This window comes from Saccopteryx leptura, chromosome 1 (assembly GCF_036850995.1).
Source record: "Saccopteryx leptura isolate mSacLep1 chromosome 1, mSacLep1_pri_phased_curated, whole genome shotgun sequence".
Taxonomy (NCBI): Eukaryota; Metazoa; Chordata; class Mammalia; order Chiroptera; family Emballonuridae; genus Saccopteryx; species Saccopteryx leptura.
This window is the reverse complement of record NC_089503.1, coordinates 248,356,565-248,370,269: the sequence shown is the minus strand read 5'-3', so window position 1 is coordinate 248,370,269 and position 13,705 is coordinate 248,356,565. Positions and strand designations below refer to the sequence as shown.

The 13,705-nt window shown below is 53.0% G+C and overlaps 3 protein-coding genes across 4 annotated transcripts; 1 reads left to right on the top strand and 2 right to left on the bottom strand.

Moving 5' to 3' along the window:
* Positions 1-47: 47 nt before the first annotated feature.
* On the bottom strand, positions 48-2,314 carry RPL36 (ribosomal protein L36). Its single transcript, XM_066344827.1, has 4 exons — positions 2,226-2,314; positions 1,952-2,046; positions 333-467; positions 48-178 (listed from the first exon to the last, which is right to left on the bottom strand). The coding sequence occupies exons 2-4, from the start codon at positions 2,042-2,044 to the stop codon at positions 89-91; spliced, it is 318 nt and encodes a 105-aa protein (XP_066200924.1). The 5' UTR covers positions 2,045-2,046; positions 2,226-2,314; the 3' UTR covers positions 48-88.
* A 1,252-nt stretch (positions 2,315-3,566) lies between these two features.
* On the bottom strand, positions 3,567-10,073 carry HSD11B1L (hydroxysteroid 11-beta dehydrogenase 1 like). The gene is given in 8 exon segments (XM_066344822.1): positions 3,567-3,931; positions 3,934-3,989; positions 4,071-4,236; positions 4,379-4,472; positions 6,460-6,590; positions 6,674-6,963; positions 7,741-7,945; positions 9,313-10,073. Coding segments are annotated over 6 exon segments (717 nt in total). The 5' UTR covers positions 6,807-6,963; positions 7,741-7,945; positions 9,313-10,073; the 3' UTR covers positions 3,567-3,794.
* MICOS13 (mitochondrial contact site and cristae organizing system subunit 13) lies at positions 10,006-11,850 on the top strand. 2 transcript variants are annotated; one of them, XM_066344823.1, is made up of 4 exons: positions 10,006-10,104; positions 10,795-10,972; positions 11,166-11,217; positions 11,620-11,850. In XM_066344823.1, exons 1-4 carry the CDS (start codon positions 10,076-10,078, stop codon positions 11,715-11,717), a joined length of 357 nt encoding a protein of 118 aa, XP_066200920.1. In that variant the 5' UTR covers positions 10,006-10,075; the 3' UTR covers positions 11,718-11,850. The 2 variants fall into 2 exon arrangements, with proteins under 2 accessions (XP_066200920.1, XP_066200921.1); XM_066344824.1 differs by lacking the exon at positions 10,006-10,104 and adding an exon at positions 10,167-10,367.
* Positions 11,851-13,705: the final 1,855 nt, after the last annotated feature.

Here is a 13,705-nt window from a genome sequence, read left to right as displayed (position 1 = left end):
ATCTCAAACAAAAATAATGGACCAGATGCAGTGCCACCACAAGGACCCCAAGTTCCTGAACAGAATTTATTATATCCAGAGATGGGGCTCAGTCCTTCTTGGCTGCCGCCTTCCTCATGGCTGCAAGGACGTTGCTCAGCTCCTCTCGCTTCCTCTTGGCACGGATGTGTGTCCCTACCTGCCAAGCAAGTAGGACCATTAGCCTGGCCACAATTCCAACCTTGCCCCCACTACCCTCTTCACTCCCTCTTGGCAAGGATGTGCTCCCACCTGGCTGGCAAGTGGCCAAGTGCTTCTGCCCCAACCCCACCCACCACCAACAGCCCACCTACCCTTTTCTTGATGAATTTCAGGGCTCTCTTGTCCTTGGAGACCTTGAGCAGCTCCATGGCACGCCGCTCATAGGGAGCAAAGCCACACACTTCTCGGATCATGTCCCGCACAAACTTCGTGTGCTTGGTGAGGCGCTGGGGTTGGGGGAGGGGGGGCAAGCAGTCAAGAAAGCCATGAGAATTAAGCACTCCAGGCCAGACCACTTTGGGTCATGTCTGGTACAATGGCTGCAGGAAATCCTCCCCATCCCCCCAAAGCCATCAACATGGCTTGTCATGCCTGGCCCTTTGTATGGGTTGTTCCCTCTGCCTCAAATCCTTTTCCCGCCTGACCTGTGGTGGCGCAGTGGGATAAAGCGTTGACTTGGAACACTGAGGTTGCCGGTTCAAAACCTTGGGCTTGCCTGGTCAAGGCACATATGGGAGTTGATGCTTCCTGCTCCTCCCCCTTTTCTCTCTCTAAAAATCAATAAATTATATAAAAAAAAAAATCCTTCCCCAGTGGCTGCAACTGTGGAGTTGAGGTTAATGAAGTGTAGACAAAAAAGGGGTGCTGTAACAAATCATAAATTCCTAACTAGGGAAGTCATTGTGGGTCTGCTGTTCTTGTGCATCTAGGTTAACACATCACTGAAACGACAAAGTGATACCCTCAAAGGTGTTACCACTCCAGAGAACACACATTCTTAACTATTCTGGAACTCAACCCCCTGAATGCATTTGGACCAGGATCCACCCAACAACCCTATCTTGGGCTGATGCTTGAGTACCTAGCTATTCTCAGTACCCAGGGCCACAAGCTGTTAAGAGTGGAATTGAAGCAGATGGTCACTTCTGTATGCTGTGACCGGGAATCGAACCCTGGACATCCATACACAGGGCTGCTGCTATATCTAATGAACCACTGGTCAGGGCCAACACCACCACCTTTTCAAATGCATAAATTGTAAAACTATTAAACTCTGGAGAAAATTGTAGATCTTGCTTCCAGGCAACTGTCACTATGGCCCAAATAAACTCATGAAAATTATAGGTTTGGATGTTTTTTTTGTTTTTTGAGAGAGACAGGAAGGGAGAGAGATGAGAAGTAGCAACTCATAATTGCGACCTTAGTTGTTCACTGACTATTCTCATATGTGCCCTGACTGGGGCTGGGGTGGGTTGGGCTCTAGCTGAGCCAGCGACCTTGGGCTCAAACCAGTGAACGTGCGTTCACGTCTATGATCCCACGCTCAAGCCGGCGACCTCGAGGTTTCGAACCTGGGTCCTCAGCATCCCGGGTCGACGCTCTATCCACTGTGCCACTACCTTGTCTGACTGGACATTTCTTAGGTAACCAAAAGGAGACCACATATCTCACTGCTCAAGTGTCAAAACCCGCTCCCAAACTTGTTCCACCTGCCCCAGTTTTCATCCCACGGGGCGTTGGGGTCCAGGTGCAAGCCCCTGGTGGCGTTCGCCGCGCAGGCGTATTAGGTCGTTTTACTCACGGCTCTGGCCAGCCGGGCATCCCGCTTCTCCCGCTCAGCCCACCGCAGGGCTCTCCACTGCCTTCTGCCTGGAAGGCCCCTCCCTCCTCCCTCCCAAAAGCCACCCAAGCGTGCGCCCCCGGAACTCACCCCTCGGCGGCGGCTGTGCCTCGGCTTGCTCACATTCTTGGTCACCTTGTGGCCCTTATTGAGGCCCACGGCCATGGGGTAGCGCAAGGCCATGGCTGCAGACATGGGTGGGGAAAGGAGGTACAGGTGATTTCCAGCTCGGCCACTGCCGCCCAGAACCCCGCGTTGTGGCGCCCCCGCGGTCGCTCGCTACACTCAAACATGCTCTAAAGCCGCACCGGGACCCAAACTGTTCGGATGGCAGCGGATCCTGCACGCGCTGGGACCTACTAACCTGCTCGTTCTCAATGGCTGCCGTGGCGGAAGGGCCGAGAAGGCACGGAATTCTGGGATATGTTTTCCTCGCGGGTTGCGCGGGCCAGAGAGGCGGGGACGCTGCGAGCTCCCCCTGGCGGCGGCGGTTTCCCTGAGGTCTCCGTGAACATGCGCGTTAATCTTAGCGGGCTCTAGGGTGGGGTCGGAGTTGGTGGGCGTACCTCCCTATTCCGTTGGGTGGAAACTTGGAATCTCACCTCTGCTGGGTGAATCTCACCTCAACCGCTAGGTGGTGCCAGGGACTTCACTTCCCAATACAGGTAGCTGAAATTTTCCATTTATAGAATGAGAACAATAAAGGTCATATTCCAAACTTAACAAGATACAGTGGTATCTGGTCAGAAAATAAAAGTTCCGTAAACGGAGGTATTTTATATGAGGCCAAACTCTGAGTCAGGGCTGAGGAAGGCAATGTAGTATAGTGCCCACTGGTGGAATTTGCTATAATTTAATTTTAGGTTGTACAAAGAGGCATGATAAAAACAAAAAATTTTTTTTCCTGGTTTTTACTTTTCAATCCTAATGTCATGTGCGTAGTGCCTGATGCAAATTATCATTATTGGTGCACAAACCATGTACTTTGTGCGGCAAATAAAGCCTTTGGTCCACATTCAGTACTCTTTCTTCTGCCCCTGACTTCCTGGGTGAATGTACCTCTTTCCCAGCCTGCTTTTCCACCTGTGAAATGAGGTTGAGAGTTCTAGTACACACATCCCCTCTTCCCTGCCTGCTGCCAGCAAATTGATAGGCCCAAGAAATTTGAACAACAGATGTGCAAGGGAGAAAGGACTTTTATTACAAGGAGGAGGCTGGGTCCGGCGCAGAACATGCAATTTCCCTCCTCCCCCTTCTCAGACCCGACTATCGGGTAGGTAGCTTTAGGCTCCCCTTGCTTGGGTTGAGCGATGCTCTGAGACTGAGCAAGTGGAAAGAACAAATAAGGTCTTTCCAGGTAGGAAGGTTCCAAGGGTGGCTCGGCAGTTGGTATGACCTGTTGGAGGTGGCCAGGGCCCTGGGGCTGACTTGCCACACCACATCTCTGAGCCTTATTTTTTGCATTTGTGAAATAGAAGCAGTCATCACAACACGGAAGACCGAGAAAACTGAGGTAAAGTCCCTGACAGGGTACTGGCACACAGTAGCAGCTCTCACACCCAGACATTTCATTGTTTCCAGGCGCTAGTGGTTTTTCTCAGTTTTCCTTCCCTGTCTTTTTTTTTTTAACCTAAAGGATTTATTGACTACCTGATCAAAGTTGTTTTTGTTTTTTTTATAAATAAATTTTTATTTTAATGGGGTGACCAAGAAATCAGGGTACATATATTCAAAGAAAACATGTCCAGGTTATCTTGTCATTCAATTATATTGCATACCCATCACCCAAAGTCAGATTGTCCTCTGTCACCTTCTATCCCTTCCCTGTCTTGATGACACCCTCACAGAGGTGTCTCTGTTTGTGTTCCGCCTTCAGGACAGCTGAATGAAGGGCCCTCCTCTGAGAAGATGAAGGGGCTTCACCCCTAGGAACTCAGGCAGCAGCAGTGGCAGTGACATTGAGCTCCTGGCAGATGAACCAGGCCCTTGGGCGAAGCAGCCAGGCTCGAAGCAGACATAGCGCGTGGAAGTGCCAGGAATAGAAGACGCGGGAGGTATGCGTAGCACCCCGCGAATCACGGCCAGAGCTGCCTTGGGCCCCAGGGCCTCCTTGGCCCTTGTGACACCCCTGAGGGCAGGAAGGTATGGTGGGATTGTGGCTGGGGTTCAGTGGCCCCTCACAACCCCCACCTCATGCCACTGGCCTTACCTGACTCCCTCAGCAGCCGAGGCGTGATCATGGAGGCCCAGAATACATATGGTGATGGCCACGTTCACATCCTGCACGTCCAGCTCCTGCTGCAGAGAGCTGAAGAAACAGTCCAGTGCGAACTTGGCCACTGAATAGGGGTTAGAGAAGGACATGGGCACCCGGCCTGGGAGGAGGATGCAGGAGGGCGGTGGCTGAGCTGCCACATGCTGCTACCCTCCTTGAGGAAACCTTCCTGCCCCATCCAGGCTCTGCTGCATTAGGCCTGTGGCCCCCCACTCTGCACCCCCCCCCCACCATGCACGCACCGAACAGTGAGGACACCACCACCAGGGAGCCCTTGCTGTTTGTCAGACTGGGCAGCGCCAAAGAAGTCAGTTGCACGTAACTCGGGAAGTTCACCTGGAGGCGGTGATTGCAAATCACACACAGCAGAGGAAGAACTCAAGCCCAGGTGGGGCAGGGACAGAACCTATAAACCCGGGGGTGGGGCTGGTTAGGAATGGGCAAGCCCAAGGACTGGGGTGAAGGCTTGGATGGAGAGGCTGGAGCCCAAGCCCAGTGCCTGGGCCCCAAGCCCAAGGCCCCAACCAAGGCCTAGAGAGGGTGGAGCCTAGAACCAGGAGGGTTGAAGCCTGGGGCAGGGGCCCAAAGAGGAATGGGGGAGAGGGTAGAATCTGGGAAGGGAGGACTGGAGTGCCTGCCGCGTGAGGAGCCAAAGTCAAAAGCAGGCGAAACCTAGCAACTTTCGATGTAGGACCTGAAGATAGGAAGGATGGAGCACCCACCCAGCCGAGGGGGACAGGGCCAGGGAGGGACAAAGCACCTGCATGAGCCATCTTATTCCCTGGGCACTGTGGGCCCATGTGCCTGCTGGGGCAGCACCAAGGTGGTTCAGCATGAGGTAGTCCAGCCTGCCTGCCTGTCTGCCTGTCCAGGAGAGGCCCATCAGCCAGGAGATTGAGGCTCGGCACCCTGGACCCATCCTAGTCCCTTCCCTTAAACTAGCAAACTCCGCCCAGAGCATAGACCCAAGGAGATCCGCCCTAGGTAGTGACCCCTCCCCCCAGATTAAGAGACCCAGCCCTACTCCACAGATCCTGCCAGGTTCAGCCCCCAATCCAATTGGGCCCCATGGATGCAATGAAGCTCCACCCCTAGTTACGCCCTAGACACTTATAAATCTCACCCAGACACCCTCCACTGTTTTTATTTTTTATTTATTTTTATTTTTTTTTACAGAGGCAGAGATAGACAGGGACAGACAGACAGGAACAGAGAGAGATGAGAAGCATCAATCATTAGTTTCTCGTTGCGCGTTGAGACTTCTTAGTTGTTGATTGATTGCTTTCTCACATGTGCCTTGACCACGGGCCTTCAGCAGACCAAGTAACCCCCTGCTGGAGCCAGCGACCTTGGGTCTAAGCTGGTGAGCTCTTTGCTCAAGCCAGATGAGCCCGCGCTCAAGCTGGCGACCTCGGGGTCTCGAACCTGGGTCCTTCCGCATCCCAGTCCAACGCTCTACCCACTGCGCCACCACCTAGTCAGGCCCTCCACTGTTTTTAGTTTGAGAACATTACTACCACACCCCCACTCCAATTCAGGTCCTAGCCCTGAGGCCTAGGCCAAGGTCCCAGACTCCAGGCACCACCCCTCACCCAGCTTGTCCATGGCAAACTGCACCATGCGCTTGGGCACCTCACAGGAGGCCGTGTCCGCAGCGATGTAGAAGACCTTGGGAGCACCCAGCATCCGGCAGTTCCCTATCACCTCGGGGGCCAGAGCTGCTCGTGGGCACCTCCACCCCAGCTGGCTCCTGCTACCTGCTGGGCGCATTGGGTCCCCAGCCTGTAGCCCCCTCCCCTACTCTGAGCTGCCTGTTCTGTTCCCAAAGCTTTACCAGTGGGGTCGCAAACTGATAGCCCATGGACCAGAAGAGGAGGTATTTTATTTGCTCAATCAACAACATTTAAAACTCTGGAGATTTCAAATAAATCTGAAGGTTTCTGGCCCCTCTTGAAATTCTGAAAGGTTTGTCTCAACTGTACATTTCCTTGGAACATTCTGTTCCTAAGAAATGTCCACCCTCCACTGTTTTTAGTTTGAGAACCCTGGCTATCATCACAGGCTTTGGGCACTACTGATACTGCTGTTTATTGAAGAACACTCCCTGTTTTACATTTACTTGTCTTATTGCATTCACCCAATGCCATAGCCCACAAGAAGGTACTTTTATTGTCTCCATTTTGCAAACGAGGAAATTAAGGCTCAGAGAGGTTAACTGAGTTGCCCAAGGTCACACAGGAAGCCTGGATCTTTGCAGGGATTCAAGGCCCTATTTTCCACCACACTCCTGCCCCCACCATTAAACTCAAAATGGGTGTCTCACCTTCTGCAGAAGATCCTTGGTGTGGGCAGTGAGTACCAGGTGGGAGCCCAGACGGGCATAGTGATATGCTAGCTCCTCCCCAACGCCTGCACTGGCCCCTGTCAGCAGCACACGGGCTCCCTGTAGGCTAACTAGCAGTGAGCAGGGGTGGTTAGACTAGGGGGTACAAAGGACAGCCAGCCCGATTCCTCCCTGTCCCACCCCAGGCACTCACCTGGGTTGAAGTTGTCAGCCCAATAATAGGTGAAGAACAGGGCTCCCAGCCCAGTGAGGAGCAGCACCTTTATGGCCCTTCCTGGGTCTGCAGTGAGAGAGAGGGTGGCCCACAGCCACACCTCTTTCCTCATCTGCGCCTTGTTCAAAGAAGATCCTCCTGGCCTCTAGACCTGTCCATCTTCTTCATCTGCACAGCCACCACCTGGTCCAGGTCACCATACAGCAGCGGTTCTCAACCTGTGGGTCGCGACCCCAGCGGGGGTCGAATGACCAAAACACAGGGGTTGCCTAAAGCCATCGGAAAATACATATTTATTATACAATACATTTATTATAAAATACATATTTATTATACATTTTTAAATACATATTTATTATACATTTATTATAAAATACATATTTATTATACATTTATTATAAAATACATATTTATTATACAATACATTTTTAAATAAAATATGTATTTCCGATGGCTTTAGGCAACCCCTGTGTTTTGGTCGTTCGACCCCCGCCGGGGTCGCGACCCACAGGTTGAGAACCGCTGCCATACAGGTTACCTGAACCACTGGCCCAATCTTGAGGGCTTTCTCCCTCAAGGCAACAGCAGAATCACATCTTACCTCCCCTGCTGAAAATCCTACCCAACTCATTTAGGACAAAAGTCACTCTCCTCGATGGCCACAAAGACCCTCCATAGACCAACCCTTCATCCTCCAGCTTTTTGCCACACCAGCCTCCTTGCTGATCTTCAGAATCAGCCAGTCACTGCCTCAGAGCCTTTGCACTGGCTGTTCCTGCTGCCCAGAATGCTCTTTTCAGGTAGAAGCCAATGGTTTGCTCTCTCTTCTTTCAGTTTCAACACAAAAATTACTATTCCTGGGGTGCTTCTCTGGCTTCTTTTTCTAAAGCACCTGCCTTTCTGGTCCTTCCCTCTTCCTTACCTCTGAATTTTTATCTCGTTCTCAGCACTTAACATCACCTGAAGTCACCTTAATGATTTGTTTCATGTTTACTTCGCTTATAGACTGTTAGCCCGATGAGGGCAGGAAAGAAATAGAAACTTACTTATGTTTCTTCACCATTATGTCTTCAGCGCCCCAAACTGTGTCAGGGACACAGTAGGTACTAGGCTGGCACAGGAATATGGGAGGCAAGAGCTGGGGGAGCCCAGAAAGACCACTCTGTCTGGAGATGCCCAAGACGAATCAGAAGGTCCTCACGTCATAAGAGTTAAGATATTACTTTAGTTGTGGGGAGTGATTTACCTGTTCTAGGGAGAAGGCAAAAGAGAGAAACAGGCTGAGTGCTTAAAAGTTTGGGGAGTCATGGGTCTCCCTCGAAAAGGGCACAGGCACATTACATTTTGGGGTTTCAATCCCCTAGACTCGGTGGGACAAAGGAGAGGAGGACTTTTAGGATCCAGGAGGCTTAGAGATGGTGCTATTGGGTAGTTCCCATATCCCCAATCTCTAGAAAAAGCCCTGTCTTTTGCCCCAACAACAAACTTCCAGCTGCCTCCTCCTCAGCTCCTGCACCTTCACACTCCCTTCCTCCCATCTTGTCCTATCCATGCAGCCAAAGGAATCTTTGTCAAAAGAAATCAGGCGTGCCCCATCCTGCTCTAAACCTTCCCAAGGGCTCGCCACTGCTTCAGATGGAGACCCATCTCAACAGCCCACAAGGTCCAGCGAGTCTGGCCTCTGCCACCTGTCTATTCCCATCTTCCCCAGCTCCTATCTATGAGTCAATTCTCATAAAAGTGAACTTCTTGCCCTTCTTCAGTCACACCAGCTGTTCTCCCAGCAGGGAACGCGCTGCCACCTCCTTCACTTCTAGAGAAACCCATGAAGTCCCTCAGCTCAACACTTTCCCCACCACTGGCCTTGTGTCTACACATCCCCAAATACATAGGCGGATTAAGGTCGGCTGAGGCCCTGGGCGCAGAAGAAAATACTGGGCCCCTTACATTAGAAAAAAGTGTAAAGCTGAGGTTTTGCAGGGCCCTTCAGAAGACAGGGCCCAGGGCGCGCGCCCGCTGTGCCACGTTAAATCCGCCTCTGCCTGCCTGGCTGGCCAGAACAGCCGGGCTGAGATGGGGAAATGGGGGAAACCAGATCTTCGCAGATTCCAACGGCCCTCTGACCTCGCCGAGCCTCAGTTTTTGCGCAGGACAAAGGGGGCGTGGCACCCGCTCCGCGCTCCCAACCGCTCACCCATCCACTTGGGCCTCAATTTCTCCCGCCATCCACCTAGGCTGGAGTCCCTGCCTGGAAGTCACCCGCACCGCGGTCGGACCTTCCTTGACGGCCTCTGCGGGTCCGGCCTCCGACCGCGCCCCCTCCCGTAGGGCCTGAGTCACGTGACTAAGAGCCTGCTACTTCGTGGGGTGGGACCAGGCAACCCAGCCTCTGTGCCCGGGTCTTGCTGGGCAGTCAGCCTCCCTTCTCCCTCTGGGCCAGCAGAAGCCCAGGCCCGCTCCCTGAAGGAAAAACCGTCCCACCCTTCGAATCTTATCACGTAACTTAAACCCGCCTCTCTCGATTAAGTCCGCCATTGAGTTGCAGTGACAACTGGCTTCTAGGCACATTCTTAGTCCGGTGATCTGAGTCCCCCGTGCGGGCGGGGGTGGTCTCTTACATTTGGGTCACTCTCAGGACTCACTCCAGACAGATATCCGGCTCCTCTTTCCAATTTCGCCATAGATAGGACTACATTTCCCAGTAGCCTTGGCGGCTAGGCGAAACATCTGGACCTCAGTGGGCGGTGCCGACTACATTTCCCACACAGTTTTGTAGCAGCCCGCCCCGAAAGATTAATTATAGTTCTCTGCCAGTTGTCTCAGTGGTAGAGCGTCAGCTGGACGTGTGGATATCCCACGTTCGATTCCCGGTCAGGGCACACAGGAGAAGCGCCCATCTGCTTTTCCACCACTTCACCTCTCCCTCTCACTTCTCTCTCTTTCTCTCGCTCATCCCGTTCTGCAGCCATGGTTCTATTGGAGCGACTTGGCCCTCTAGGAGCAGAGGATGGCTCCATGGCCTCTGCCTCAGGCACTAAGAGCTTGGTTGCTGAGCAACAGGGCAGCAGCCCCAGATGGACAGAGAGCATTGCCCTCTAGTGGGCTTTTGGGTGGATCTCGGTTGGGGCTCATGCGGAAGTCTCTCTGTCTTCCTTCTTCTCACTGTATAAGAATTAAAAAAAAAAAAAAGATTAATTACACTTCTCAGCGTCCTTTTGTGGTGGGACCACAACTTCTGGAGTTTCTGAGCGTTTAGGAGACTCCGACTCCCGGAGGCCTTTGCGGCTAACAAGAAAAACTACGTTTCCCAGAGGCTTCTGCGGTGCCACGACCGGAAGTGGCGGGCGAGCCGAGTGTCCTTTCGCACGGAGTGGAGCAACTATGGTATCCCGAATGTGGTCGTTGATGAGGTGCGTGTAGTCGCCGGGCGGGCCCGAGCCCCCGAGAAAGTCGTCTACTGGAGACATCCCTTTTTGGTTTGCTCCCGAGCTGCTCTTCGTTTCCCATAGTGTCAGATGATCTGGGCTCACATGGGGAAACTTGAGTTTCAAGAGGAGAGGTGATTCCCGAGGTCGCGCGAGTTCTTGCCTTGTGACTTCCGGAATATAAGATCTCTACGAGGTTCAATTGTCTTCTCTGGAAAGTGGAAGTGGCGCACGCCATTTATTGGGAGGTGAATGCGCGCCCAGAGCGGCATAGGGCATACAAGAAGCGACCAGACACTCGTGGAAAACCCTCGCAGATCGCTCGCGGAGTCTCCTTTCTCGGGCCTTAAGGCAAAAGTTAGGGGACTTAAAAGTCTTCCCTGTTCCGTGCTGTGTGCGGAATCATTAGTGACCGACTGTCCTTTTCAGGGCTTCAGTTTACCGGTTGAATAGGACGGAGTACTTCTGCTTTGCATACTGTAAATGGAGTGCTGTGCCAAGTAGGGGTCAGGCATGCCCCTGGGCTAGCAAGACGCCCTTTCATTCTCCTATTACCTGCCTGGCTTCGGATTGTGGGACTCCCTGGGGGTCTAGCTCCTTCTCCCACGGGCCTAGGCCTTCGAGGGTAGCTAGCGGTGTCCCCTGAGCTGCTGTCGTTACCTTCCTTGCATGCAGGTTTCTCATCAAAGGGAGTGTGGCTGGTGGCATGGTCTATCTCGTGTATGACCAGGAGCTGCTGGGACCCAGCGACAAGAGCCAGGCGGCCCTTAAGAAGGCGGAGGTGGTGGTCCCTCCTGCGATGTACCAATTCAGCCAGTATGTGTGTGAGCAGATGGGTCTGAAGATACCCCAGGTACTCCATGCTGGGAGTGAGGCTGAGGTTTGGCAGGAGTCAACTTTCAGGTGGTCTTCAGTCCCTGGTCCCTCCAGCCCTGGTGCTATCCTCCACACTGGGGCATGTACTGCTGCTCTGCCTGCATTTGGAGGTGCTTGGGACTGCCAGGCCTTTCCTGTTTCACCAGTCTTTTCTCTCTGTTTCTTCCCAGCTCCCAGCCCCTCCAAAACTTAACTTTCACATCCGCGAGTACTGGAATTCAGGTAGGCCCTTGTCTCTCTCTGCTTGGGGTGGTGGTGGCCCAGGTACCCCAATATAGATAGCACCCCTGAATTTGCTTCATGGCCATATCTTTTCATCACTCCCCTTACTACTGGGTATGTCCTTCATGCATCTAAAAGAGAAGGGGTGGAGGTTCCAGGGTAGTGGGAGCAAAATGGAACCTCGTTTTGAGGGTTTGGGTCACATTGGAGCACATCAGCATCAAGTGGCCTCAGAGAAGGTGAGACTCTACCCTTTCTCTGCCTCAGTTTTCCTGTTTAGAATTGACAGAACTGTGTCACTTCTAAAAGCATGACTGAGTTGGGTGTCTTGGGAGTTGGACTAAACCCTTGGTTGTAGGTGGGGAGCCTTACCAGGTACTGGGCCCTCTTTCTCTCCCACAGGCATCATTGTGGTGATGTCAACACTGTCGGTGGCCCCTTCCAAGGCTTGTGAATACACCAAGGAAGGCTGGGAATACCTGAAGGAGCGAATCAAGTAGCCTGTCAGAGGAAGCCGCCTTCCCTGGTTGGGCACAGGGGCAGGGGTGCCCAGACCTCAAGGCTCCAGAGTGGGACCTGACTTCTAGGGCAGCTCCCAGCTTTGCTGGTCCAATAAAGGACTTCAGAAGTGTTCTTCGACCCGTGTGCTGGCATGGGGTGGCCCAACTGACCCTCAGCATGTGGGCCTGGGCTTCTGGTTCCTGGGGGCTCCTTGGTGACTGAATTTGGTTCATACCTTTTCTTTCTGGTCCTTACCCACTGGGGCCCTCACTCTGTATGGAAAGTGGGAGCAGACAGTTGATCCCAGTGCTCAGTGTCCCGGGAAAGGGTTGAGAAAGTGCTGAAGGCCAAGCTGCGCTGGGGGCACCTGGGTTGTTGGAGGGCTGAGTCCAGAGGGCAGTCTGGGAGCCAGGGCTCAGTGGAATGGGAAGAATTCATCTCTTCCATGTCAACTAAACACCCAACCTTGCCTGGTCTCTATTTTCATTCCATCCATTCCCCACACTCTGGCATTCCTTAGGAGCACAGGCATGGAGGTCATTGCTATGTATTGGGGATTCTCCCCAGCCCACAAAGGCCTTGCCCTCTCAACTGCATCTTCCAGAGGTGCTCTGCTCTCTTCAGAAGCCTTCCCCAAAACCCCTGTCCCACAAAGGATCAGTTGCCTAGTGACTTGTGTCTGCTGCCCCTTTGGGCTGGAGCTCTGGGAGGGGAGGCTGTCCAAATGCTTCCAGCTTCTCTACCATTGAGGGCGTCCCATTGTGGTGCGAGAAAGAAACGTGCCCCAGTCAGGGTGGGCAGTGGGCGTAGGAGCCAGAGGCTGGCCCAGGAGGTAGCCCTGGGAGCAAGTAGACCGTAGTTATGAGGCAGCATGGGAGCCTCTGTTTCCAAGAGTTCAGGGGTGTATGTCCCTCAGTTCAGGGGACAGAGCTCACCTAGGCTCATGATCCTGGGGGTGATGAAAGGGGTTACACATGAGGAAAGCAGAGACCAGAGGAGAGAGTGTTTTCCCAGAGAAGCCAATGTGCGTCTGTCTACCTGGTGACAAGGAGGGGTTGTATCTGAGGATGGGTGGCTTGGCCAGTGATGCTTGCAGCGAGAGAGCCCACCATGGCAGGTCTCCCATGTCCGTGGGAGGCTGCCTGGCTCCCTGTGCTCCCTCTGACCTTACTGGACGTCAGCTGGGTGGGAGCAAGTCTAGGATGAGAACACAATGGGCAAGGCCAGGGAGCGTTCCTGGTCCTTGGTACTGCCTGAGAGCTGGTACAGTGCTGGCCTCTCGGAGGCCAGGAGTATGTGTGGCCCACGGTCAGGACCTGCGCAGCCTGGCTCTCCATCCACTGAGCCATTCCAGCAGCCCATGGACTCATTTTACAGATGGAGATACTTGCATGGCCAGGTTCAAAGTTTATTCTGTCTACCAGGATCCCAGATGGTTCTTAAATCCTACCTAGGACAGAATTTCCACTTGTCTAACCTGGGCCTTTGCATATAGGAGGAGTTTGTACTCTGGTTGTGCCATGTATTCTACTAGGCTCTGTGAATGCTCATGACTCTCCTGTTATTACCATTTTATTGAGGGAGGAGAGACCTGCCAAGCCCACGCCACCACACTGGAGCAATTGTTAAAGGTCTATTATTGGTCCAACAAAACCTGCAGGAAAGGAAACCAGCCTTAGCAGGTCTGTGAGGGGTTTCCCTAGGGATTTGCTTGACCCTTCCAGGACCTTACCTCCAGCAGACTGTATCCTGTGTGATTTGGGCATAAAGTTGAAACTGAATTCAAAACCTGGTCTCTATGGTCCCTGTGATAGTTACTGCCCACAGGCTGGGCTTAGGGTCAGCCACTGGTTCCTAACGCTCGTTGGCACTTTCCATGTTAATCTAGTTGTCAGCCCAAACCAGGGTGCCACTATTGACTGCTCCATTTCCTCACCTAGTCAGACTTCCAGTTCTCCATCCACTTGCATCATCGCCAGTGTCGAGA